The sequence below is a fragment of the Triturus cristatus genome, chromosome 3_2 (genome assembly GCF_964204655.1).
Source record: "Triturus cristatus chromosome 3_2, aTriCri1.1, whole genome shotgun sequence".
NCBI classification, from domain to species: domain Eukaryota; kingdom Metazoa; phylum Chordata; class Amphibia; order Caudata; family Salamandridae; genus Triturus; species Triturus cristatus.
The window spans coordinates 789,414,050-789,442,027 of record NC_140584.1 but is presented as its reverse complement, the minus strand read 5'-3'; the positions used below and the strand labels follow the sequence as shown (position 1 = coordinate 789,442,027).

Below are 27,978 nucleotides of genomic sequence, written 5' to 3'. Positions count from 1 at the left end.
GTTTGGAGGCTGGCAAAGACAGTGAGAGGCCCCTGGGGGGGAGCAGAGAGGGGGCACAACTAGGGATGGAGGGAGCAAGCATATCAGGGCAGGGGGTGTGCCTGGTTGAGTCTAGTGAGGGCAGTGAACAAGAGGGGGAGAGTGAGGACCAGGTGGGGGATGAGTTTACCCTGCAACTGTCTGGGAGTGATTCAGTGGGGGGGAGGGAGCGTGAGGGGAGCAGCCTATGGACCTCTCCAGAGGGGGCAAAGGGAGTTGTGTGGGGTGGAGGGGCAAGGGCAAAGGCCCAGTGAAGGCAGCGGTGGCGCAAGGGGGGCGTCAGGGGACGGGTGGGAGCCCCCGGGCCCCTCCAGGGGCTTGGGGCAGGGCCCCAGGGGCAGGACTGAGGCACGGGGGAGACAGGTGGGAGGGGTTGACCATTGAGGAGCACATTCGGGAGCAGTGCAAGATCATTGAGGAGATGGAGCGTAGGTGGCAGGAGATGTGTGCAGCGAGGGAGGTGGTGGGGGAGAGGGGGTGCCCTCGGGAGTTTGTCAACCGGCGCGGCTGGGAGTTCGGGCGTCGGGACGCAGGAGGGGCGGGGGACAGCCTAAGGCTCGAGGTCAGTGGGTATGGGTAGAAGAGGCAGGGACTGACTTGACGTCTCAGAGACCTGGTGGGCTGGGGCCCCCTCGGGCTGTGCCGGTCCGGGGGGGGTGGGGGTTCAAACCGGCGATGGATGCTGGTAGAGGCCAGGGTGGGCCGGCGGGGCGCAAGACGGCCTCCAAACACCGGGGCGAAGCAGCACGGGGGTCCGCGGCGGCCTGTCCTCCGTCGCGGGAGCGGGCATCATCGGCGCTGGAGTGTGAATTTGTGCCGGGTATGAAAGGAAAGGGTGCGAAGAGAGTGGTGAGTGAGGTGTAGAAGGTGCAGTTTGAGGATGAGTTTGAGGAGGAGCTGGATTATGAGTCTGAAAGTGAGGAATTGGAAGAGGGTGAAGTGCGTGTCATGCTCCGGGACTCGAACTCTGATCCACAGACGAACCAGTATTTAAGGAGGCTAGGCGCGTACGATCGCGCTTAGCGTTCTAGCTTAGTTGCCTGGTTTGGTCCGAGTGTTGAATGCCTGACTTCCGGAAAGATTGCTTCCTGTTTCCGGAGTAGCGTGAATCCTTGCGGGTTCTTTTCGAGCGGTTTTGGCGTGTTTGCAAGATGCCAAAGAATTGCCGTTGCGAGCTCTCCTGTTCCACCTTGGAGCTCGCTTGTGTATTGCTATTGTTTGTCGTCCATCCCGGGGCAGCGTCACTTCGCGTGAGTGCACGCCCTTTCCGTATCCCAGTGCTGCCTCTCAGACGCAGCGCGAGCACCTTGGTGGCGGTAGGATATTTGTATATAGTGTGCTTGTCTTTTCTTTAACGGTGCCCTCCCCCACTCTGTCCATACGTCTTGTTTTTGACATTATTTGAGGGTTCAGCTATTCCTTGCACCGTTCATTCCCACTCAACCGTCAATTTCCTTGTCTTCCTTTTAATGGGAATTTACTAGTTCACATTCCAACGGCATCTGGAAGATCCACCAAGTCCCACAATCAGTCACCCCCATATCTCACTACCCTGATTTATTCCTCCTCCTTAAGAATGGTGGGATAGTTCTCCTCGGAGACTGGAAGTTTCACTAATACAAGGGGGCTGCTAGCGTGAACCACGAAGTAAGAGCCGATGCACTACTGAAACACGGTAACAGCGCAACGCGCTCCATTTTCTTATGTGTTTACAGTTACCTTAAGTATGAGTGAATCGAATAGTTATTGCCTGCTGCTTTCCTGTTAGGTCGTAGTCCACATCCTAAGAAGTTCCATTGTACCGGCCATTGGTAAATACCAGGAAGGGGAGTTGGAGTGGTCTCCATGAGTGAGTGAAGGACCTATAGAAGCTCTGATGTGAATATTGTCACCACTACATAATTTCCTCTGACTTATTGCTTATGTGATTTAGGAAAACTGATCATTCTATGCCTGTCCTCTCCTGTGTACCTGGTATTTCCAATAGTGGTGATTCCCCGTCCTGCAAAGAACTCCAGACCCCAGTGGTAGGTGGGCTTGCTGATGTTCGTGGTTTACTGTTTATGTGCCAGAGGGAAGAGTGATTAGGTTTTCTATTACAGTGTGTATCCAGAGAAGACCCACCTCCTTGGACCCTCCTCAACACTACCTCTGAAGTCACACCCTCCTTCCCTTGTTTTGTCACCCTGTTTTCCCTTGGCGTGTCATCCGGTTCTCTAGGGTCTGATAGAGACGGAAGGCCGCAGGGGAAGACAGAGATATATCTTCAGGTTCCTGACGCTCCTGCAGAAGATTCTGAGCACCCTTACAGTGCGTGAGGTGTACAAGGGGAAGGGGAAGACGACAACCAGAAGGATTGGTGTTTTGCAGGCGCCGCAGGTCAGCAGCAGTGGGACCCAGACGGAGAGGAAGAAAGCCCAAGTGTCCGGTGGACGGGAGCGGGAGGTGCCAGTGACTCTTGCAGGTGAGGGCGCTTGGTGGGAGGCGTGGGAGTTTGGGGGCATGGAGGGATGGAAGAAGGCCTGTAGGTCGGTAGGTGTCGGTGAGGGGTTAGTGCGGGAGGTGGGAGCGCCAAAAAAGGGGGCAGAATTGGCGGAGGAGGGGAAATGGTTCATGGGGGCTGGCGTGCAGACGGACAAGCCGGGGGAGCCAGAAGGGAAGGGTGAGGTAGGGGATAAGCATAAGAAGAAGTTGCCATACATGGGACTAGCTATGCCCTTAGGGTCGCATTTATCGGAGAAGATGAGGGCGAGGATTTGGAAGCACGAATATGTAGACGTGTTCAAATTGTTGCATAGGGAGATACAGGCAAAGGAGGGTTCGAAGGAGGAGGAGTGGGAGTTGACGAGGAGGCATCGGGTGCCAGTGAACATAGAGAATTGGACGTCGGCCTTTTTGATCTATGCGAGCATATATTGTGAAAAGCACCAAGATAGGGCTATCGCGTTATTGAAGTATATGGATATTATACGCAAAGCGCAGACGCACTTTGGAGGGTTCGCTTGGCTCAGCTACGACGAGGAGTTTAGGGCCAGAATCAGTGTTAACCCCGACAAACCCTGGGGTGAGGTGGACCAGGAACTGTGGGTACAGTGGATGTCTTCCACGCAGTCCTCTGCTTCTACGCACACGGCTAGTGGGCTTCCGGTAACGTATCGGTCCTTTCAGTCTCGTCCCGCCCAAGCCGGGGCAGGGGGACAAGGTGGTGTCGGGGGTGCGGGAGGGCAGGCCTCCACTTCTGCGGCCTCAGGACAGTCAAGTAAGAGTGGGGGAGCTACCACAGGGGCATGTTGGAACTTTAACAAGGGTTTCTGCACCCGCCATCCGTGCAAATTCAAACACGAGTGTTCTAAGTGCGGGGGACGTCACCCGGTCACACAATGTTTCACACTGGCCACTCCCTCTGAGCAGTGGCGGATTACTAAAGAAAGGGGACAGGCTGGGCCAAAGGGCTCCTACGCCGGTTAAGGTGGAGGCCATGGGTCCGTGGCTCTCCAGATACCCTGACAGGGAGGCCGCGCTAAAAATTTACTGGGGGTTTGCAGAGGGTTTTCGAGTGGATTACCAGGGTCCTCGGGAGCAGAGATGGGCGGAGAATTTGCGGTCAGCAAAAGAATTGCCGGGGGTGGTGGAGTCCAAGCTGCAGAAGGAAGTGCTGGAGGGTACAATTGCGGGCCCGTTTGACACGTGGCCGATGCCTGAACTCATTATCTCTCCACTGGGGGTGGTACCTAAGAAGGATCAGGGGGAGTTTCGTCTGATTCACCACCTGTCTTGGCCGGAGGGGTCATCAGTGAACAATTTTATTGCGGTGGAGGATTCCAGGGTACTGTACGCGTCCGTGGATGATGCGATCGGTTTGGTGAGGGCCTGTGGCCGGGGAGCGGAATTGGCAAAGCATGACATTAAATCTGCGTTTCGCCTCCTTCCTATTCATCCGGCGGATTTCGCAATGCTAGGAATGCAGTTTGGGGGGGCGATTTTTGTGGATAAGGTTTTGCCAATGGGCTGTGCCGTAACCTGTGCGCTGTTCGAAACATTCAGTTCCTTCTTACAGTGGGCTTTCACAGACAGATCGGGACACCGGCTGGTGTCCCACTATTTGGATGACTTTTTGTTTGTGGGGCACGGGCAGATGGGGGAGTGTGGGGAAGCTCTACGGCAGTTTCAGCGACTGGCCTGTGACTTTGGGGTTCCATTGGCGCCGGAAAAGACAGCTGGGCCTAGCTGTTGTTTGTCCTTTCTGGGTATCGAATTGGACTCTGTGGCATGGGTGGCGAGGTTGCCCCAGCAGAAGGCGGGGGAGATGCAGGAATTTCTGTTGCACGTGGTGGGGCAGCGGAGGATTGACTTGAGATCGGTGCAACGGCTGTTGGGTTTGTTGAATTTCGCATGTCGAGTGGTGCAGGCTGGCAGGACTTTTTGCAGACGGTTGGGCATGGCCATGTCCGGGGCGGTGCTACCTCATCACAGAGTGCGGATATCAATGGGCGTGCGAGCAGATTTGTGGATCTGGCACGCTTTTCTGAGCGAATTCAACGGGGTGTCTTTGGATTTTGTGGATGACAAAATGGTGTGGCAAGTGCATATCTTTTCAGACGCGGCAGGCGCAAAGGGTTTCGGCTTTTTCTGGGACGGGAGGTAGTGTGCAGAGCAGTGGCCGGAACATTGGTTGACGCAGGGCAGGAGCATCGCATTTTTGGAGTTGTTTCCTTTGCTGGTCGCACTTCACGTGTGGGGTTTGGAGTTTCAGAACAGATCGGTCTTGTTCCATGTGGACAACAGGACGGTGGTGGACTTGGTGAACCATCAGAGGGCAAGGGATCTGCGGGTGCTGCGCTTACTGCGAAGTTTTATGCTGCTGTGTCTGCGTTTCAATGTGCTGTTTCGCGCGCAACATGTGCCAGGCGCTAGAAATGACATTGCGGATGCATTGTCTCGTTCGCAGTGGCAGCGCTTCAGGAAATTGGCACCGGGAGTGGAGGCTTGCAAGATCAAGGTGCCGGAGGGTATCTGGAGCTGGGGGGAGTGAGAGTAGTGGATCTGGTTGAGAAATCTATTGCGGACTCCACAAGGCGAGTGTATCGGCTGGCATGGTCTGAGTTTGGAGCGTTTTTGGGGTGGACAAGTGCGAATTGGCATATGTCGCGAGGCAGTTGTGAGGAGGGGGTGATGAAGTTCTTGTTGGACTGTATGGACAGAGGTCTGTCGCAAGTTACGATTGCGGGGAAGTTAGCGGGCATTTCCTTTTATGGCATGGTGTATTTGGGTTTTGATCCAGCGAGGAGTGAATTGTTGAGTAGGATTTTGAAAGGCTGGGGTAGGGTGAGGGGGGAGTTGGGGGGGGGACTTTGCGGGAGGCGATCACGTTTGATCTGTTAGTTGAGATATTGGTGGAATTGCGGCACTGTTGTTATGATGCTGCTAAGTTGGCTTTGTTTCGTTTGTGCATGACATGGATGTTTTTTGGGGCGTTCAGGGTGTCTGAGTTGTTGGGGACAAGAGGTGCGCCTGGCAGGCGTTTTGAGGACGTGCGAGTGGACGGGGCACGGCTGGGTATCTGGTTGGGGCAGTCTAAAACCGATCAGGCAGGGAGGGGCAAGTGGGTATGGTTGTGTGAGTCGGGTTGGGCAGGGGCTTGCCCGGTGCAGGAGTGGAGAGCATTTTGCAGGCAGGCGGGTAGTATAGAGGGGGAGATTTTTTGTCACGCTTCGGCCAGGAGGGTCACAGCGTTTCAGCTGCTGGCAGTGTTACGAATGGCAGTGAAGCGCCTAGGCAAGGACCCTGCTTTGTAAGGGACGCACTCATTTTGGATTTGCGCAGCAACGGCGGCAGCTCGGCTGGGGTGGTCCTGGGAGAAGATCAGGTGGATTGGTAGGTGGAGTTCGCGTTGTTGCGAGCGGTATGTGCGAAAGTAGGGCTGGCGAGCGCGAAGGTGCGCGAAGGCTGCTGGAGCGGTGGGGATCTTTTTCTGTGTTCTAATTTCTTTTCTCTTCGTAGGTTGCGTGGATGGTCTGGGAGCCAAGACGGTTACCTGGATCGTTGGACATTCATTTGTGCATTGGGCCTCCAAATAGGCAGGTGTACGGTCGTAGCCTTGGCCTGCGGAGCAGTCATCATGAGGTACATTGGTGAGGCAAGAGTGGGATGCGCTGGGGAGCACTGCTGCCCTGGCTGACAAAGAAAGTATGGCAGAGGGGTTGCCCGGACATGCTCGTTATCCATTCGGGGGAAAATGATCTGGTGAAACAATCCGGGGTGTCGTTGCTTCATTTGATGCAAAGGGACTTGGAGGCTATGAGACGCAATCTGGCTGGCGCCTGCATTGTATGGACTGAATTCATCCCACGCCGGATTTGGAGGGGGGCATTGAAGCCCGCTGCTGTTGAACGAGCAAGGAGAAAATTCAATAGGGCAATGCGTGTCTTTTGTGGGAACACTGGAATCAAGATGATTGCGCACACGGGTCTGCGGCTCGAAGAGCCCCTTCTTTTTAGGGACGACGGGGTGCACCTTTCGTACATGGGCAATGTGTATTATATGATGGAGTTGAGGGATGTCATCAGTGCGTTGTGGAACAAGTCCATTTGGTGCCGGAGTGAGGACGAAAGGTGCACTTGAGTGGGGTGGGGCAGGTAACCGCCCTCCGGGGGTTCCCTGGTTGGCGTACTTGGGAGGGGGGGGGGGGGAGTCCATGACGGGCATACTCACCCTTCCGGGGAGGGGGATACTGGTGCAAGGTGGGGGTGCGTCATACAGGAGTGCGATGGATGGAGATGATGGAGGAGGTTGGAAGAGAAGTGCTGAAGCGAATGGGATAAGTGAGGAGGTTGCTGTGGGATGCGGGAGTGAGTATTTGGAGTATGGGAGAAGAATGGAAGGATGAGAGATATGTTGTTGGGGATTGTTGGGGAGTTGATTGATGTTTTGTTATGGTTGTTCAACCCTGTCCTAATAAATGGCCTTTTACGCTAACGAATTGCGTGGAGTGGTTATTGCGCGATGCGGCCCCCAGGGGAAGTGAGGTCGACAGACCAGTCTTCCCCTGGGGTGTTCGCGCGAGAATAGGACAGGGAATTAGAGGTGGGATAAGGGGTGGGGTTTAGGTTAGGTGATAAAGGGGGCTGGGAGAGGAAGTTCTTCCTCTTCCTGTCCCAAGCGCCCCGGGTGGGTTAGGAGTTCTGTTTTGGCCACCCGCCCACCCTACAATTTGGATGGAAGGATCGGGTGTAAGTTATAAGCGTGCCAGTTTAGGACGGGTTGAGAGTGTGTGTGGCGGTACTTGGGAGGTGGGGGGAGTCCATGACGGGCATACTCACCCTTCCGGGGAGGGGGTTACTGGTGCTGGGTGGGGGTGCGTCATACAGGAGTGCGATGAATGGAGATGATGGAGGAGTTTGGAAGAGAAGTGATGAAGCGAATGGGATAAGTGAGGAGGTTGCTGTGGGATGCGGGAGTGAGTTTTTGGAGTATGGGAGAAGAATGGAAGGATGAGAGATATGTTGTTGGGGATTGTTGTGGAGTTGATTGATGTTTTGTTATGGTTGTTCAACCCTGTCCTAATAAATGGCCTTTTACGCTAACGAATTGCGTGGAGTGGTTATTGCGCGATGCGGCCCCCAGGGGAAGTGAGGTCGACAGACCAGTCTTCCCCTGGGGTGTTCGCGCGAGAATAGGACAGGGAATTAGAGGTGGGATAAGGGGTGGGGTTTAGGTTAGGTGATAAAGGGGGCTGGGAGAGGAAGTTCTTCCTCTTCCTGTCCCCAGCGCCCCGGGTGGGTTAGGAGTTCTGTTTTGGCCACCCGCCCACCCTACAATTTGGATGGAAGGATTGGGTGTAAGTTATAAGCGTGCCAGTTTAGGACGGGTTGAGAGTGTGTGTGGCGGTACTTGGGAGGTGGGGGGAGTCCATGACGGGCATACTCACCCTTCCGGGGAGGGGGTTACTGGTGCAGGGTGGGGGTGCGTCATACAGGAGTGCGATGAATGGAGATGATGGAGGAGTTTGGAAGAGAAGTGATGAAGCGAATGGGATAAGTGAGGAGGTTGCTGTGGGATGCGGGAGTGAGTTTTTGGAGTATGGGAGAAGAATGGAAGGATGAGAGATATGTTGTTGGGGATTGTTGAGGAGTTGATTGATGTTTTGTAATGGTTGTTCAACCCTGTCCTAATAAATGGCCTTTTACGCTAACGGATTGCGTGGAGTGGTTATTGCGCGATAACAGGTCTCACAACAGTTCCCGAGACCTCTTGTCTGCACGTACCTCCAACACAGCCTGCAACACCGCCTCTGTTTTTATGGAACACCGGGTGGGAGGTTCGCTCTACATCGCTCTCTGCTCGTGTCCGGCAAGGAGAGGAGGGCCCACTCCGTTCTTCTCCAGTCTCTTGAGGGGAGGGGGGAAAGAGGGAGGATAAGGGCCACTAGGGGTGCGGGAAAAAAGACTTCGGTGCCTCCGCTCATGCCACCCCAAACTCGGTTGACCGGTCCCGTCCAGCACTCGCAGAGGGGCCGCACACTGCCTCAGCTTCTCGCAGCTACATGCGATCAGGATAGCAACTCCAGTCCACCTCCACACCCAAGGCCCAGGCAAAGTTTGGTTCTGGCTTCCCTAGGTTACATCTTGTGCTGGTGATCTGCTGCGCTTCACCTCGGGACACTGCTGCTTGGTCGTGGCTGTGACCACACGGAGCCTGCGCCGCTGCACGGCTCCCAACTCAAGGTCGTTGCATCCCCACTGCGCAGTCAGCCATAACTCAACTTGCGGAGCTATTGGCACCTCCAAACCCACTGCATTTGTGCACACCAGCTCCCCAAGCCTGACTGGCTGGTTCTGGCGTTACGATGGCATGTCTGTGCACAGGAGAAAAAACGTATAATCGGGCCGTGTGACGGAGCCGCGCTAGAGTGCGCCCGCCATCTTGGCCGGTTACCTTAACACACCCTCCTGCTAAGCCTAACTGCTTGCCCACTCTACCACAAAGAACACTGTTAGTGATTATCTAATTTAGCTTCTGCTACACCTCTGGGGATTCCCTGGACTCTGTGCACACTATACCTTACTTTGTTATAGTATATACAGAGCCAGCTTCCTACATCATCTGATTGCTGTGGCCATTCCTGCAGTTGTGGTTTTCCCTTTGCACAACTCTGATTCTTGCTGTTCCTTATACAAGTACATTAATGTGTATCATGGTTCTCTGGCTGGTTTGTGGAAGGTTGCACACGAGTTCTTTGGTGTATGATTTATTCTCAAGAAGTAAGGACTGTGACAAGGAAGACGGATGATGTAGTAAGGTTAAATTACTTACTTCATTACTTCAAGTTCACATCTTCATCATCACAGAGCTGTAATGCACCTGCTCACTCCTCTTGCTGTTGTCTTTGTTCCTTGCATTGCCTTAATTGGTATTGTAGAGGTAGAGGAAGGGGTGCAATGAACTTTTGTGGCTACCGGGAGTGGAACTTAGTTAAAATCAAATGTTTGAGATTCTAAGGAAACATTTCTTTTTTGTAAAGGAGCAAATTAGTTGCTTGTCGCCAGAGGCAAATTCGACCCCAAAGAGAAAGAACTGGGACAAAGGAAGACTGAAGTTGAGTTCATTCAGATGGCTAGTAAGAAATCCAGGCACTGCAGAGTACAGAAGTGAAAACCAGAGAGTTACAAGTAATATGAATAAGATACTGCTTGCTACTCCTCATCACTCTGATAAATGAAATGGAGGTGATTTTATCTCTTAACAATAAGCAAAGACATGAAGTGTAAGCTGTCATCAAACATTCAAACCTATCATTCTTTTGCCCACTATGTGAATGAATGAATAAAATAGGATGTATGACGTTACAACGCATGCACTTACAACGCAATTTTTACAACGCAACATCCACTACAACGCATTCCATTACATCGCAGGACACTACAACGCATTTTTTAAAACTACCTTTACAACGCATTCCATTACATCGCATACTACCTTTACAACGCATACCATTACAACGCATAATATTACATTGCATTTAAGGTAAGTATTGGATAGTATAGGGGTAAAAATTACTATTCTAACTCCAGGGGGTGCAACAGTAGGGTAAGTGTTGGATAGTATAGGGGTAAAAATTACTATTCTAACTCCAGGGGGTGCAACAGTAGGGTAAGTGTTGGATAGTATAGGGGTAAAAATTACTATTCTAACTCCAGGGGGTGCAACAGTAGGGTAAGTGTTGGATAGTATAGGGGTAAAAATTACTATTCTTACTCCAGGGGGTGCAACAGTAGGGTAAGTGTTGGATAGTATAGGGGTAAAAATTACTATTCTAACTCCAGGGGGTGCAACAGTAGGGTAAGTGTTGGATAGTATAGGGGTAAAAATTACTATTCTAACTCCAGGGGGTGCAACAGTAAGGTAAGTGTTGGATAGTGTAGTGTAATATTATGCGTTGTAATGGTATGCGTTGTAAAGGTAGTATGCGATGTAATGGAATGCGTTGTAAAGGTAGTTTTTAAAAATGCGTTGTAGTGTCATGCGATGTAATGGAATGCGTTGTAGTGGATGTTGCGTTGTAAAAATTGCGTTGTAAGTGTAGTGAGTTGTAAAAGTTGCGTTATAAAGGTTGTTCCCCAATAAAATATTTCTATAGTGCCCAGCTACTCAAAAGAGTGTCCCGGCGCTTTTCGGCATGCCAAAGGTGAATCAACAGGAGAGCATTCCCCATACTCCCCGCTAATTTCAGCTCCTTTTTGAATTTAGCTTCTTCAAGAATCCATCTAAGGTAATCCAGCAGTTTATTCCACAGAATAGCTTCCTTAACAGTGAAGGAGGAACCTCCCCTCCGCTGTTTCTGAAAACGAGGAGTCACAAGAAGACCTGCAGAGCTGGAGTGCAACAGCCTCTCCGGGCAGTAAGCCTCGACATGTTCATTTAGGTACCTAGGTCCCCTATTGTGGAGGGATTGGTGCATTAGGGTCAGAGCTTTATACCTAATATGCCGAGGAACTGGCAGCCAGTAAAGTTTGCTAAAAAAGATGACCCTGAAGTGTATTTCGGAATTTTGTTAAACCGACTGCCATATTCTGCATGACCTATAAGAGCTGGATCAGATATTCCGGGAGACCGAGGTACAGGACATTAGCATAGGCCAACCTAGATAAAATCAGTGATCTTACCACTGTAATTTTGGGCTCATGAGGAAGCAAGTGAAGTAACTTCCTCAACATGCGAAAAATCTAAAAACAGTATTTCACCACTGCTGCCATCTATGCTCCAAATGAAAGTGCGGTATCAAACAACAACACCCAGATTCCTGGCTACCGCAGTTGGAGGGGGCAGTGTAGAAACACAGTCAGGCCAGGCCCCAACCCAGCCGGCAAGGGGATCATGCCCGACCAACAAGACTTCCGTCTTATCAGGGTTGCACTGCAATCTATTAGTCTTGAGCCAATCTAGCAGTGGCACCAGACAATTGGTCGAAGGCTGCCCTTGCCATCTCAGGCTCCCCCTCATACAAGAGCAGGAGATGGGTATCATCAGCATAGGAGATGATCTTGATATTAAAGGATTCCCCCAAATATTCCAAGGGAGACCAGTAGATGTGAAAGAGTGTTAGACTAAGAGAGGAACCTTGCGGCACACCCCATTTCAACTCTTTCCCTCCCAAAGCATATGACTTCATCCACTCCACCCGCTTGTGACCTTCAATGAAGGAGCCCAACCAACTCGGTGCAGAGCCCGATATTCCCAGGTGTTTTAACCTGTGCGGCAAGATGTTGTGATCCACAGTATAAAATACTGATGATATGTCCAACAGCACCAGAGCCACATTGAGGCCTGAGGCCAGATTGAACTTAATGGACTCTGAGACCACTAATAATGTGGTCTCTATGCTGTGGTAGGCTCTTGTTTTTCATCAGAAAGGTGGTAAGTTGCCCATTTGCCGATTTCTCCAGCACATTTGATGCTGATGGCAGCAATGAGACTGGTATGGAATTTGCTAAGCATTCAGGATCAGCATTGGCCTTTTTTAATAGGGGAATCACCCTAGCTCTTTTCCAGTTATCAGATATTATGCGTGTGTCAAGGGAGCTAGCAAACAGCTGATACATGGGAGTAATAATGTCCAAAATTAACTTTAATATGTGTGGTGGTATTGGATCCATTGGGGACCCTGACCTGCAGTCCAAAAAAGAGGCATTCACATCCTCCACCGATGGCACCAGAAAAGCAGCCAGTGACGGATGCTGTATTCAATTCACTGGTTCTTCTAGCTCCAACCCTACCAGGATGTTATTCTCCCCCGACAAGTTAGTCTGGATTATGAGGATTTTTTCCTCAAAGATAATAACTCAGTTGGGGGCATAGAGACTGACTAGATGCACCTCAGTTTGGACCAAGCCATAAGCAAAAGAGTCTTCACCCTGCTCCAAATCCGGCTCAGAGAGGATCAGACCTGGCAGTTTGGTCTAGACTATTCCTATTGGAGCAGGGTCAAGACTGATTTGCATATGACTGGGTGCAAACTGAGGTAGCATAGTGGGCAAAGGAATGATTGGTTGAAATACTATTCTGAGCAGTTGACAGTGGTTAGATAAATTGCAAGCATTCTTCCCATCACATGCTGGGTGTTCTATGTACTGCCCCAAGGGGTAGGGGTATTCTTAGATGTGGGTCCCTTGCTCACTGGGCCACTTGAACCAAGCTACACCCGAATGATGATCCCCAATCAAAGCAAAACTCATCTTGGGTTGCTCGTGTTCGGGTTTAACGAGGACTTGAACTGGAAGTTTGGGCAGCACTGTTCTTATTGGAGCACAGTCAATACTTATTTGCACATGTCTCAGTCTAAACTGAGGTGTCACTGTGGGCAAAACAATTATGGGTTAGAACGCTACTGGAATGATTTCCAATGGTTCAGACAAATTGCAAGCATTGCTCCCATCACCTTTTGTATTTAGTGTAAGCTGTCATGCCTACTCAATTCCATACCTTTACATAGGGTATCACATAAACACTGTGAGTCAGCGATCACATATTTAATGCAGTAAAAATGCTCTTGTGAAGTTGGGATTGTGTTGTGTTATGTTTTTTACATAGCTCCCTGGACCAAAAAGGCATTAGGTGCTTCACAAGGAAGGATGTTTCATAAGGAATAATTAGATATATTTGTGGGTACTAGTATTTTAACATGACTAAAACAGTGATCAAGGAACAGGGGCAACTTTACATTTGGAAGTTTTCTGTGACCTATTTCTTGAGGCATCTCGAGCCACCAAAGATGGAAATGGTTGCAGCTGAAGATTCTCACTGTTATAGGGAGTCGATGGGGGGTCAAGAAGTAAGGGTGTGATGTGGTCAAATTTGCTAGCAGTGCTGGCAAGCTAAGCCACTGAATGCAGATATGCTTTGCAGTGTGGCAATTGATGTTTGGAGGTCTCTTACCAGGATGGCATTTCCAAAGTCTAATCTGGCTATGAACAAGACATTGACAGCTGTTTTCAGGAGTTCCGGAGGAGGAAGGTGGTGGATTTTAACAGAACATAACTGGACTGGTGCAGCTTTAGCAATCTTGTAAGTGCGTGGGGTTCAGTGTGAGGGTTGGATCAATCTTGAATCAGAGGGGTTTTATGGTGGGAGCGAGGGAAGGAGGGATGCCCTCAGGATTCAGAGTGTCTGGACTAGATTGGTCTAATTTGTCCTAGAGCGAGGAGGAATTCAGTTGTAATGTAATATTATGTTATACTATTGTATGCTATGCTATGTTATGTTATGATATGTTATGTTATGGAGATATGAATTCTGCCTGGCGTAAGTGAACTTACGCCAGCTTTCAGGGTACAGGGAAGTGATTTATAAGAGTTAATTTTCTAATGCCAGCATTGGCACATCTACGTAACACTGCATATTTGAAAAAGTCACATTTTAAAATGATTGGCATATTTTTCCTTAAACAGCAAAGAAAAGTAAACAAGCAATGGCCTCATGAACTCAAAGACATCCCCGAGGGCTGTGTGTAAAAAAGTGAAAAAGAGAACTGCACTCATCAAATAAAGGTCCTCTTACTGAGTTAAGAGATGAGCTCATGATGAAGACTTGTGCCTTTTGCCGCAGAGGGACTTTTTAAAAGGAAGTGCCCCAGGTTGCACTTCTTCAAATCCATAACCTGAATCAGTGTTCCATATCTGATAACAATAGGCCTCCTGTTTAATTGAAGGAGTCTCATGTGAAAGGGAGAGTTCTGCATTTTGCAAATCCACTAATTGCAGCAACAAGGATCTACCTGAGACAAAGGAAGGGCTGTAACTTAGAAATACTGTACACCTGTGGAGGACACATCTGTTCAATGTCATTTGGCACATGAGGGCAGCCATTTTACTGCCTGAAAGGAAGTGCCCCCACTAAACTTCCCGGGAGAGTTTCCCTCCCAAACATGTCATCACATTGAGGAACCTAACTTTTGTATAACACAGTGTTTTATCTGCAACACCTCCTTCCCCAAAAGTGATCTTCAAAATAGCTCTCTTGTATGTGTACTAAAATGATGCCGTGAGGTTTTAATAGTTTTTGTTTTTGGAAAGAGGGACAGCTGAATTTGGAAGATTATACGTATAATCCTTGCAGTTTCATATAGCTAAAGGACATTTATAGTGCTTTAAGTGAGAACTAGACATTACACATATTTTTGTAAGGAGCCAGAGAGACTGAATTGCCCAGAATGATGACCCAAGGATTGAATTCGAACCTGGGCCCCCAGATCCAAAGTTAGTGTCTCTTAACGTTAGGCCACGTCTCTATTGTAAGCAGTTATATAGCAAAGCGGGAAAAATTATGCAAGTTAAAAGTTATGCATGAATTTTGCAGCTGGGATTAAACCTTTGATTGTGTTATTGGTTGGAACAAACCTTGCAAAGATTTACGGATATCCGCAAACTCAGACGTGATCCTCAACATAACGCCTACCCTCTGTGAGCAGATTAGTTAACATGTAATGCTATACCACAATAATGTAATAGCATGATTGAATACATCACTTTGTGATTGAGTAAATCACTTTGTGAATACATACAGGGCCAGATGTATGGCCAGGTTACGCAGCGCAGTGCAGCAAGTCACCTTACTAGGAAGAGGTGTGGCGCAGCAGCCAGGGCGACTGACTCCGGAATCTGGGTATCACGGTTCGATCGCCGGCGGCAGATTAGCCCAGCACCATGTGACTCTGGGCAATAGCTTGCTTAATCTTCCCGACGGCCCCCAGCGCCAAGAGACCCTTATGGGTGATTGTTCGCGCTTTACAAATGTGGATTAATACTTCGCTGCGCTGCACTGTGTGACAGGGAAAGGGCAGGAATGCCCTGTATTTAAGTCAATACGGCTCATTCCTGCTTTTCTCATGAGCTGGCGCCATTTTGGCTGCCTGGCGCCAACACAGACACCCTTGTACCATGGTGCAAGGGTGCTGGCATTGTAAGGAGGATTGTTTTGTGCAGGACGGGGCATCGTCCTGCACAAAAAAATCCCATGAGGCTTCTTCCTCTTTCTATGTGGGTTACAGAATGCAGCACACCTTGAAAGAGGAAAAACGAGGAGAAATAAACATATTTCTCCTCATTACACCTCACTTGGGGAGGCGTACATTTTTGGCACATTCCCAGGTCTACCACTTGCGGTAAAACTGGGAATAGGTCAAAATCCGTGAATGTTGTGTGGGAACACCCATGCCATACCCATGGAAACGCCCACCTGCCGCAGAGTAATGCAACGCAGTAATTAGAGCTGCGTTGTATTAATTGAGATGTATGAAGCCACTCAGGGCCAGGCAAGGTGGGCTTGCATTGCTTCATAAATCTAATTTTTATTTGCTTTGCTCTTGCACCACATTGCATGGTGCAAGAGCGGTGTAAAGAAGCTCGTAAATATGTTTTGAAGTGCCTTAGCACGTTTACGTCAGGTAAATGTATGATATGTTTGTGTTCTGCTGGGACGAACCGCAAGATTCATGAGGGATTGTGAAGACAAGTGTAAAAACATTTAGTATTTTCAAATCGTAATTTTTCTGTTAGAATCAGAAGCAAAAATAACACTTTGAAAGGAATAAGAATGGCATCATTTAAAAACAGACCAATTATGACAGAGTACAATGTGATTGATATTCGCCTGTGCATGGGGTGTATACATCTCATGTTTTTTTATTTGTTATTATGCCTTTTATTGGTTAATGTAATCATTTTCTTCATCCTGCTCTAAATGTCTATACATTGTTTTTTAGGTTTCATTTTGGCCAGGTTCTTTTACCCCGACAAAATCGTTAAAAATGCATACATGCTCATGCAGCCTTTTTAGTCGGTCCTCTTCATTCATAGGTAGGTTGTAGTGTCATTCACATTTTGCTTCCACCTGCCAGAGCATACAGCATGAGCAGTGGGTTATGCTATTCCAGCAATTGGCTCCCTTCTACGCGAGTGACGGCATTCTCCCTAAGCACAATGTCATCATTCAAATAGAAAAAACTCCCCTTCGGTGCTAGGGATTTGTGATGTTGGGGCCCTAGGCCCTCATGCTGGGAATGACGGACACAGGACACATGCTTAGATAGTGGGTTAACTGGCCACGAGCACGTGCGCTCGGCCCTTTTATTAGCCTAGTCACCTGACCCAGTGACGTAGGTGGTGGGTGGGTGTAAAGTGTATGACTTACACATGTGAACACTAGAACGTGTCCATGCTAGGACACTACATTCCTCCCAATTTTTAATAACAAAAACCCAGAGTCAATGTCCAACCTAGGGGAGAAAGAAATATATATACAGATGTAATACAGTGACTAAACTTCTGCCGAGTCGCTCACGCTTCAGCAGCCTGGAGTCACAGACGATGTTCTTCCTGTCGCGGACGATGTTCTTCCTGTCGCGGACGATCACCAGTTCACTGTGGCACCAGCCTGGGTGCTCGATGGATTCAGTCTGTTTGACGGCTCTGCCTTGAAGTTGTTCTCACAGTCTTTTCTTCGCTTTACTTTCTTGGCGACAAACACAGTTGAGTTCTTGTGGTTCACCGCTAGATGTTGCCGTTTATCTTTTAGTCCAGTCCTTTTCTTTATCTGTGGTGTGTGTTCTGTTTTGCAGAAAGACGGGTCATTCGCAAGACACCCCTCTCACCAGGATGCCCCTCTCACAGGTGTTCCCCTGCCACGGGATATCCTTGAGGCCCTCTTCATCAGATCTGGCCTGGGTTAAGTGTCCTGTATCGTGTTACTCCCATGCCGATAAGTGCGGGTGCGGAGGAGACGACAGGTCTCACCTCAGATTCCGCAGTCAGACCTGGAGGGTGGCTGTTGGCTCCTGTCTTTAGCACGCGAAGTCTTCATCCTCCTGGGACCTTTGCTGAAGGGCGGCTGATGACCATCTCTCGTCTCGGGGATGCTCTCTCTCACTGGCATCCCTGAGGCCTTTGCCCCTGAGTCACCACGGCTGGCATTGACCAGTGTCCGTGTAACCCCAAAGGTGGGTGTTTCGAATGGTCCGGCCTGCTCACCTCTGCAGATCCCGGGTGTGCTGAAAGCATCGTCAAACAGATGGTTTTCTCTCTCCGTGCCACGGGTGTTCTTCAGGACTTGCACTCCGTGTTCTGACGCTTGTCACCTTCCTTGTCTTTGAGGTGTGAGTAGTCTTGCCACACTCTTCTCTCCTTCCTCTATTTCTTTCTCCGTGAGGATGTCATGTCACTCTGACTTCTTCTCCTTCTTCTTGCAGTGGCAACCGTGCCACTCAGATCTCTTTCTTTCCCTTTTCCTTTTAGTGGCAGACGTGCCACTCCGATGTCATCTTCCTTCTCTTCTTGTAGTGGCAAACGTGCCACTCAGATATCTTCTTCCCTTCACGACCCACTCTGGACCATTCGTGTTCTCCTCTTGGTCTGGCCAGGCTTCTCCATGCAGCGCGCGCACTCTGCACGTGTTCCCCCTGGTCTTGTCCTCGTCCGAGAACACTCTCTTCATCTTCCTCAGCATTCCGAGTTAGGGTCGTGACCTTCTCTTCATCTTCTCCTTTTCACCAGTTACTTTGGTTGAAGTCCGTGGGGCCATACTCATGGTCCGCTTCGTTCTTCTCCTTTTCACCAGTCACTTCGGTTCTTCTTGAGCTTCTTGGACCACTTGACGGTCCGCGCTGCCGATCACTGGCAGGATATCTTCGGTCTTGTCGTCAGACCTCTTGCTTTGTAGCTTCACTGACCCGTGCGTCGGTCACCTCCTTGTGCAACTCCTGGCGAGTCAGCTTCTGTGGTGCGACCATTTGGCTGGTCGGCTTGACCGTTGTGGTGCGACCGTTTAGCAGGTCGGCTTGGCCTTTGTGGTGCGACCATTTGGCTGGTCGGCTTGACCTTTGTGGTGCGACCATTTGGCAGGTCGGCTTGGCCTTTGTGGTGCGACCATTTGGCTGGTCGGCTTCACGAGGTGCATCACGTCGTGTGACTACCTGTGTCCGCTGCTTTGTCAGGCGCTGGTGCGTGCTACTCTTCGTACCGTCGTGGTACATCTTCAGTGTAGCGTTGCTCCTTGTCCCATGACCTCTTGATGTGGTGGCTTCTTGGCGCCACTGGGTGTTGCTCTGCATCCTTGCCCGCCAGTGTCGGATACTGGCTGCGCCCATCCTCTTCAGTGGGTTCCTCTCCTGTAGTCGCTGCAATGTACCTTCCGCGTCCGGGGTACATCTGCGCTGAGTCCTTTAATTCGCTCGAGGGTTCGCTCCACTTGATGCAGCGACAGCGCAGTCCTTGCTGGGGTGGATGTGGCTTGACACCATTTCCTTTGTCTTCCTCCTTGTCGCTGTGGGATGGCGCTGCATCCCTGTGGCACACTGTCTCTTCCTCCTTTGCGCTTCTGTCGCGTTCCTGCGCTTCTGGCGCATTCCTGTGCGCCTCCTTCGCGTTCCCGTGCGCTCCCCATTGCGCATCAGTCAGCCTTGCAGTACGTGCCTTGCTGCCTCTTCTTTGCGCTGCGATCAGTCGGTCTCCTGTGGCTGGATGCCCTTGGCTTGCTGCAGGCTTGTTTGTTTCTTTGTTGCTGCAGTACCACCAGTGGCCACTGGGTGGCAGTGCAGGGTATGCTCTTCACTTGCTTCATTCAGCAGCAGCCTTCTCTGCTGCACATGTTTTCTTTATTGTCCCTTTCTCTTCTCCAGGCAGAGTGCAGACGGGCCAGATCTACAGCAGAGCAGTGGAGGGCAGGACACGGGCTGGACAGCAGGTAAGTTTTTCATTTACTTTCTTTGGAGGCAGGGGGCACAGGCTTGGGGACTGCTCAGAGGGAGAGGCTTTGTTCAGTGTTTGTGCGAGTTGGGGAGGGTGTGGCTTCCTCCCGCTGATTCTCCCGGTACATTCGGGGCTTCAGTGGGCATGTGGGCAGTCATTGTGCTGTTCGGTGACGAGACATCACTCCATGGGGCATATTGGCAGGCAAGGCCCTCGCGCACATGTTGTGGTTTGCCTTTGGCGGCACTGGCCGCTTGCCTGCTGTTCTTTTGGTGCCGCTGGGGTCCTGCAAGGTGGGGGTCATGCTCAGATGGTCGGCGGCGGCCATACTTTCTTTTTGCAATCGCCCTCCCTGCCCGCGGCAGCTTCTTGCAGTCTTCGCGCGGCAGGGAGGGGTGTCGGCGTGTTCCCTTATGCGGGGTAGGCACCCGTTTACCACGCTGCTCCTTCTTCGCGGGTGGGCTCCGCTTCTCGTTTCTGCGTCTTCCATCCCACCGCAGCAGCGCCTCAGAGCTCACACGCTGCGGGGGGGGGGGGGGCGCCGGGACACTCGCCACCTTCTCGTCGGTGCTGCGCTGGGGGGTTCTTTCGCTTCGATGACAGGCCGCGGGCCGCAAGCATTTCCTTGTCTTCTCACCCCGCCGCAGCCGTCTCACCCTTCATGTGCTGCGCGGCGGGCAGGGGTGCCGGTGTCGCTCCTTGACTGCGGGTGGGCTCCGCGTTGCCGCTCGTCCTGGCAATGGGTTGGGGGTGGTTAGCTACTCCACCCCCCCCCACTAGCTCCAGCAACGATCTCGGGGCCGTGATTGGCTCCCCCAGACCTCCGATCACGACGATCCTCACGCGGGGTGGGCTCCCACTTTGGATGGGGTTATGTTCATTTTAACCCGCGGCTCCTTCCTCACTCACCGGGGGCTCGTCGCGGCCGATGCGGGTGGGCTCCGATCGGTCCGCTTCTCCCCCAGGGCTCTGCCACACAGGGGGCTGATTAAATCAGGCACATGAGGTGTGAGGTGGGCTCTCAGACAACTCGCTTCGCGCCGGGGCTCTTCGCACGCCCGCAGGCTATCAGGCGTTGTCCTCGCCAGCTGGGGGAAAGTCTCCACGGCATCTCCTCTCCCCCTTTTAGATTGCTGGGCTGCTGCACGCTAGGGCACATCCCATCCTCGTCGCCGATGTGATGTTGGGGCCCTAGGCCCTCATGCTGGGAATGACGGACACAGGACACATGCTTAGATAGTGGGTTAACTGGCCACGAGCACGTGCGCTCGGCCCTTTTATTAGCCTAGTCACCTGACCCAGTGACGTAGGTGGTGGGTGGGTGTAAAGTGTATGACTTACACATGTGAACACTAGAACGTGTCCATGCTAGGACACTACAGGGATTGGTGGCTGCTGTGTTTTTTTATTTGAAAATAAATGATTTTGCCCTTCTTTAATTATTATGATTCTTTTTTCAGAGGTCAGGCAACTGAGATACTGATGCTGGGCCATGCTGGACGATGCAGTGCAACTTATCTTTAAATGACCACACATTTTCAAATGATCTTTAAAACTGTGCAAAAAATGCATTCAGATGCACATGACTACACACATGAGAGCAGCCATCTTTGAATTGTTTTTGTCACACTTTAATAAAAACCCAATCAAAGATAGCTGCTCATACATGCACATGCATATGTACACACCGGTGGCAACCTAAGTGAGGTATTTTGTCCTACTTTTTAATAAATACCATTGTAAGATGACCACCAGTTTATAACAAAATCCACTGAAAGGTGGCCACGTAACAAAAACCATAACAAGATGGTTGTTGTTATACTTTATTCAGATGCAGAAAGAAAAACACATTATGCTGCATAACATGTTATTTAAGTTATATTATCTGTATATTCAGTTTCAATTTTCTCCAGCTAATTTGATATTTAACATACATAACCATTGATGCAAAGAAAGAGATCCCATTGCTATGGGACATTACAGTAGCTTCTGAATGCCACAAATTCAACAGATGGAATCCAAAATGTGTTTTCAAACAATAATAACCCTACATTACAGAACAAGGACATTGTTTTATTAACATTGTTCTTTCAATCGCCCACAGTATTTTGTGGAAAACGTATGTAGTGTTCCACTTTGCAGAAAACAAGCCTATATGTACATTTTACATAGTAAAACGATGCCTCTGTTTTCTTGGCATCCCAACTATGCTTTCATTCCTGTTTTCTGGGGCTTAGTTTTGAGTTTTTATCCAGATCGTAATATTTTTTCGTTTGGAAGGGATTATTTTCGAAAAGAAACAACACTGGTGAGGGGCACTGTAACTAACCCGGGCCTAGTTCGCGAAGTAGCACTTCGCGAAGCTACGCAATGTGCAGTTTGCACTACGCGAGCTACGCGTAGCACTTCGCGAACTGCGTAGTACCTTGTTCGCACTGTGCCAGATGTCGTTTTCAATGATTGCACAGTGCGGACAAGCAACCGGCACTGTGCAATCATTGAAAATGGCATCTTGCACAGTGCGAGCTGTAGTTTTCTGCTGCTCGAGTAGATTTTTACTCGAGCTGCAGCTTTCTCAACGCGAACTGGTATTTTCTCATCGCGAGGGGTCGCGAGCATACGCGACCATTCGCAATGAGAAACCTGACCTCCTCGCGTTGGGAATCTCGCCAGGAGGTTTATTTTCCATGCTCGCGATCGCCAACTTGATGTTGCTGATCGCGAACAAGGAAAAAGTCTCGCCGGGATGTCATTTTGCTTGCTCGCGGTCGCCAACTTAATGTTGAGGACCGCGAGCAAGCAAAAAATTACCGCAGCACTACGCAACACTACGCTACGCGTGTTCGCACTGTGCTACGTGCAGTTCGCGTAGTGCGAAGTAGCGCGAACTTCGCAAACTACGCGAGCGTAGCGTAGTGCTTTGCCCAGGCTTAACTGTAACCTGAACACAAATTAAGCTAGTGTCAAACCAGGGGTCACAGAAAGACTCAAAACATCAGGCCTTAAAATACATGTAATTTCTTTTGTGGGCTTTTAAATTCAGAGCACTAATTTCAAATACCTGCTGCTTTGAAAACAATGCAATGTAAACCTGAATTTGCAGGAAAAGGTAAAGAAAACATTTTCGTAAAAAGGAAGAAACCATTATTTCCAACCTGTTTGGCGTAACGTTTAATATGTGAGATTTAATGTTTGCAGATGTTGATAAAGGACTTTTCTGAGTTCAGCAATTTAGGATGTTAAACCCATGATTCAATATTGGAATGAATTGGTCAAAGGTGGTCAGTTAATCTTTGCACAGTGATGCGTTTCATGTAGAGTCTCAGTTAAATTTGTTTCAGTTGAGTTAGAAAAATTATTTTATTGACGTCTGAAAATTTGCGCAAATGGTGGACTATGTAGCTAGTGCAGCTAATGCATAAAACTATTTGGGAAATGCAGCAGTCACAGAATCATATAACTCCAGTGGCTCTGCTTATGAGATGTTAACATTGCCCAGAAACTGCCATCATCTATAACGTGGATGTCTCAGGTAGCTAGAGAGATATGAACATAGGTGAAAGGGAAACTGATAACATCTGGGAAGTATCTGGGTTTGCATTACATTTTTCATGCAGCACAACTTGTAACTTTGATCTATTTGAGGGTGCTTTTTTCCCTACCTCAGCAAATTGGGTTGTGCAAGATGGGTTAATTGACAAATGCAGCAAGAAACGAATTTTCCAGTATTCTCTGTGTCCACATAATAATAGTGGTTTTGGTCCATGTTCACCACATTGACACAATAAATGACTAGGAGTTTTCCACACGCTGTAGAATTATCCACTATACATAACACAGATTAAGGCCTACACACACAACATATGCCTGGGAGTGGACAGTTCCCCACTGTAGAAGCGATTTCTGTACAGTACATACTTTGGACTGTGGGGTCACAACAAATATTGCTGGTTCCAGTGGGTTAGTAAGCTAATAAATCCACTCAGGTGTGTTGCTTCATGGGGGGTATTTGGGGTGTTACACCCTCCCTAATAAAAAATGTTTTTTGTGATAAATAGTTGGGTACAGGTGCTTTCAGTCAGGTATGGTGAGGTGTCTGTCAGATTTCACCAGAGATGTTTACACACACAAAAACTGGCTCACATTCTCTCCCTTTCTCTGTTTGGTAAGACTTTAAAAATGCTGGTTATTTCACAAAATATTGTGTTTTCTCTTACTTAGTACCCCTACCTATCCGCATTCCTCTCCCTTTTCACTGCCCCTTAATCCCTCCTCATATGAGCCCTGCTTGTTGTATAATGTATTTTAACATTATGTGCCAGTGTGATTGTTGGAAAATCTGAAGCTTACACGCCGCCAATCTTATTGACCAAGCTACGCTCCTGAATCCACTACAGGGATCTCTGTTTAATCCCATGGTCACAGGGTTGTACTATCAAATATCGAGCCCAAGAATATTGACATACAAGAATAACAAGAGGCAAGATACATCGATTGGTAAGTGCATATAGGGAAGTATAGATTTACTATTTCTAACTCCACATCTACGTACTTTGAAGATATACATACATAACCAGGGTACATATATGTAGAGCTAGATATAGAAAATAACTTTCGATATTTTGGATTTTATATTTTGTCCTCCATATTTGTAGGCCTCGATATTCTGGATCTGACATTCAAGGTGCACACTGGGCACAGGTTCAAATCCCAGCAGATCTGCTCAGTCTCTCATCCATCCGTGCTAGATTAAATGAATGACATTGACTTGGGTAACAAGGAGAATCTGTTATTCAGCGTCAATATACCTTCTCAGTGAATGTGCACGTTATGGTACATTAGACATCATACAGTACCCCAGGGCGACCATGCTGCATTCGTCTACTTATTTTTTTATTTTTGTAGTTTTATTCAGAGAGAAGGTCGCCCAAGGGCCTTAAAGAACTTCAAATGGGAATGAGACGTTACACATTTTTTTAGGAATTGGAAGATTAAGTGTTTAGCACAGAATTTCAAGATGTTAGGTAAGTCCGAATATAAACCTGGCAAAGTAGATCCAAGGTCAGCCTTAATAGCTGCTAAACCAAATCTTATCAACCTCAGAAGGATGAAAGGCTTAGTAGTCCCTGTTAGTAAATGGAGCTTAACTGTCGGAAAGATTTGACCTTCTAAGATGAAATGCTTGCAAGTTAAAGTCGTACTATTTGGATAACCTGGTCTTAAAATGGCGCAAAGAGGAGAAATGTTTAATTTCTCCTCGCTTTTGCTGTTTCCATGTGTGCTGCGTTGTGCAGCACACATGGAAACAGCAAAACGCCATTGATTGTTTATGTGCAGAAAGGTGTCCCTTCCTGCACATAAACAATCATTTAAAAAAATGATGTTTTGCAACTTCTATGTGTGCTGTATTAAGTAGCACACATAGAAGTTACAAAACGCCATTTAAAGATTGTTTATGTGCGGGAAGGGACAACTTCCTGCACATAAACAAATCTTCCCTTGCAACGCAGACACCCTTGAACTATGGTTCAAGGGTGCCTTTGTTGGTTCTAGGCAGATAAATTTAGCGCCAGCACAGGGTGAAATGCAGGGCTGCACCATATTGTTGTAAATATGGTGCAGCCCTGCGTTTCAGAAGTGGCGGAGCGCAGCGTTAAGCCAATAACGCTGCACTCCATCATTTTTATTGCAAATATGCCCCCCAATTCCATAACGTGGGTGCAGTATGATAGAATCACACTGAAGAGATCTGTGACAAATACTAGTTTTTTTCCTCAGATACAGTAACTGTTACATGCAATCTGTGAGGCAGCAAAAAGTGCTTTCCTCTTGTCAGCTTTGCTCTGGTGTGAAAGTAAACTCGAATTTTACATTTGAACTGTAGTAACAAATGCCTTAATGTATGATTAGAAGTACAGTTGCTCGAAATAACATGTTATTGGGCCACATTTATCTTCACTACCATGGCAAAATAAATAAATATATATGTCTCTTGTAAAAAAAAAAGAAATAAAACAATTTGGCGACTTGCCAAGGCAAAACTCCACGTGCTTTGCCAGTGCTTGTTTGATTTGTTGTTCATAAAAGCACACTCACCCATCACATTGCACTTGTCGACGGAGAATCTCATGAGCCAGTATCCCGAGGAAGGAGATCAACCACAGGCGCAGCATCACCCCTCTGGAAGTAGAAACATATGGAAAAGCATGAAATGCGACTTAGAGATAATATACTGTGGAAATATTAAAGAACACTGACTCTGGTACAAAGGACTGAGGCTATCTTTTCCTAGATTACCTTTGCCATAACATTCTATAGCCTTATAGCCCGCCGTAGCGAGCTATACCGTCTATTAAAGGCCTGCTCCAGCGTCAAAGGCCAGAGCCGAATTTAAATGCTCGAGCTGACTTTAAATGCTGGTATAGCCAAGCTACGAAGGGCTGTAAGGCTATTAAAACATTCTGCCACTAGAAGGCAGAATGTTCTAACAAATAAAACAAAGGCTTTAGGGAACGGTGGGGATTGAAATTCCCTCAGGCTCCCTGAAGCCTTTGTTCACAGCCGCAGCTGTGAACAAAGAAGCATTGGAATGTTGGAGCTCCGGGCTTATACCAGCCATTAAAAGCCCAGAGCTACTCCATTGTTTTCAATAGCGCTTCCAACAGTCCAATGTTTTAATATACAGTATAGCAATTTCTTTCCTTACTACGAGCCCATCCATTATGACCTATGTTCTTGATGTAATATGGCTACTTCTTGAGTGTTTTGCCTACTATTGAATTGAACGTCGGAGATCTTGACCAAAGCAACAGTTCTGAGTGGCAGTCAGAAGGCCAGTTGAAAATGTATGCAGGACCTGTTTCAGTGATGGAAAGAGATGACAATGCATGGTGGGCGAGGAAGGATATCAGAGGGAGAGCTTTGTGGAGGAGAGAGGGATAGATTAATATTTTGAAGAGCCTGGGATTCTTGAAATGAAATGAACACCCTCAGCAATGAGCCCTGCAAGCACTAGACTGATCTCAGCCGGATCAAGGGTGCTTAAGCTGTTTTTAGGGACAATGCATAAGGCACCAGGCCTTGGTCCTCACATCTCAAAAGCAAATAATATCTGAAGGGGACAATGTGCCCTTTTTAGCTCTCGCCTGGCTATCGCGTAAGCGATCACCAGGCGAGACTTATGTAGGGGCTTCAGAAAATGCTCCCAAAGGCTTCCCAGGCGGATCGGGTGGCGGTTACGCGCACAACCACGCGCATTCCATTTGCCACCAGCTACTTCCTGCGCGTGCGTCGCCTCACGCATTCAGAGCGATTTAGTAAGGGGCACAAGACCTTAGGAATGCGGTTTATGGCCAGTGCATGTGAGGCATTCAAACGCGAAGCTGGCATCTGGCATCGGCCTCACTCACTGCATCCCCTCTTACAACAATTAACTTTCGTTATAACTCACACCCCATATGCTCGTTCCCTCCCACCCTTCCTTTGATGTCTGCTTTTCTTGTTGTTTACAAACCACGCCACACACTGCTGCACGCCACACACTGCTGCACGCCACACACTGCTGCACGCCGCACACTGCTGCACGCCGCACACTACCGCACGCCACACACTGCTGCGCACACTGCTGCATTACACACTGCTGCATTACACACTGCTGCATGCCGCACACTGCTGCACGCCGCACACTGCTGCACGCCTCACACTGCTACACGAAACACTGCTGCACGCCTCACACTGCTACACGCTGCACACTGCTGCACGCCACACACTGCTGCACACCACACACTGCTGCACGCCTCACACTGCTGCACGCCTCACACTGCTGCACGCCTCACACTGCTGCCTGCCACACACTGCTGCACGCCACACACTGCTGCACACCTCACATTGCTGCACACCTCACATTGCTACACGAAATACTGCTGCACGCCACACACTGCTGCATGCCACACACTGCTGCACGCCACACACTGCTGCACGCCTCACACTGCTGAACGCCTCACACTGCTGCATGACTCACACTGCTTCACACCGCACACTGCTGCACGCCTCACACTGCTGCACGCCGCACACTGCTGCACGCTGCACAATGCTGCATGCCTCACACTGCTACACGAAACACTGCTGCACGCCTCACACTGCTACACGCCTCACACTGCTGCACGCCACACATTGCTGCACGCCACACACTGCTGCACGCCACACACTGCTGCATGCCTCACACTGCTGCACGCCGCACACTGCTGCACGCCGCACACTGCTGCATGCCGCACTGCTGCACGCCACACACTGCTGCACGCCACACACTGCTGCACGCCTCACACTGCTGCATGCCTCACACTGCTGCATGCCGCACACTGCTGCACGCCTCACACTGCTACATGAAACACTGCTGCACGCCTCACACTGCTGCACGCCACACACTGCTGCATGCCACACACTGCTGCACGCCTCACACTGCTGCATGCCTCACACTGCTGCACCCCTCACACTGTTGCACGCTGCACACTGCTGCACGCCTCACACTGCTGCATGCCGCACACTGCTGCACGCCTCACACTGCTACATGAAACACTGCTGCATGCCTCACACTGCTGCACGCCTCACACTGCTGCACGCCACATACTGCTGCTCGCCACACACTTCAGCACACCACACACTGCTGCACGCCTTACACTGCTGCACGCCTCACACTGCTGCATGC

General features: G+C 49.3%; 1 protein-coding gene across 5 annotated transcripts in view; it reads right to left on the bottom strand.

The window, feature by feature from the left end:
- Positions 1 to 27,978, bottom strand: part of CPO (carboxypeptidase O) — a 523,455-nt gene that overhangs the window by 250,930 nt on the left and 244,547 nt on the right. For all 5 annotated transcript variants that reach the window (XM_085648890.1, XM_085648886.1, XM_085648887.1 and 2 more), the window contains one exon: positions 25,371 to 25,454. In XM_085648890.1, the coding sequence (XP_085505016.1) occupies positions 25,371 to 25,447 (77 nt within the window). In that variant the 5' untranslated portion in view covers positions 25,448 to 25,454. The remainder of the gene's footprint in view (positions 1 to 25,370; positions 25,455 to 27,978) is intronic.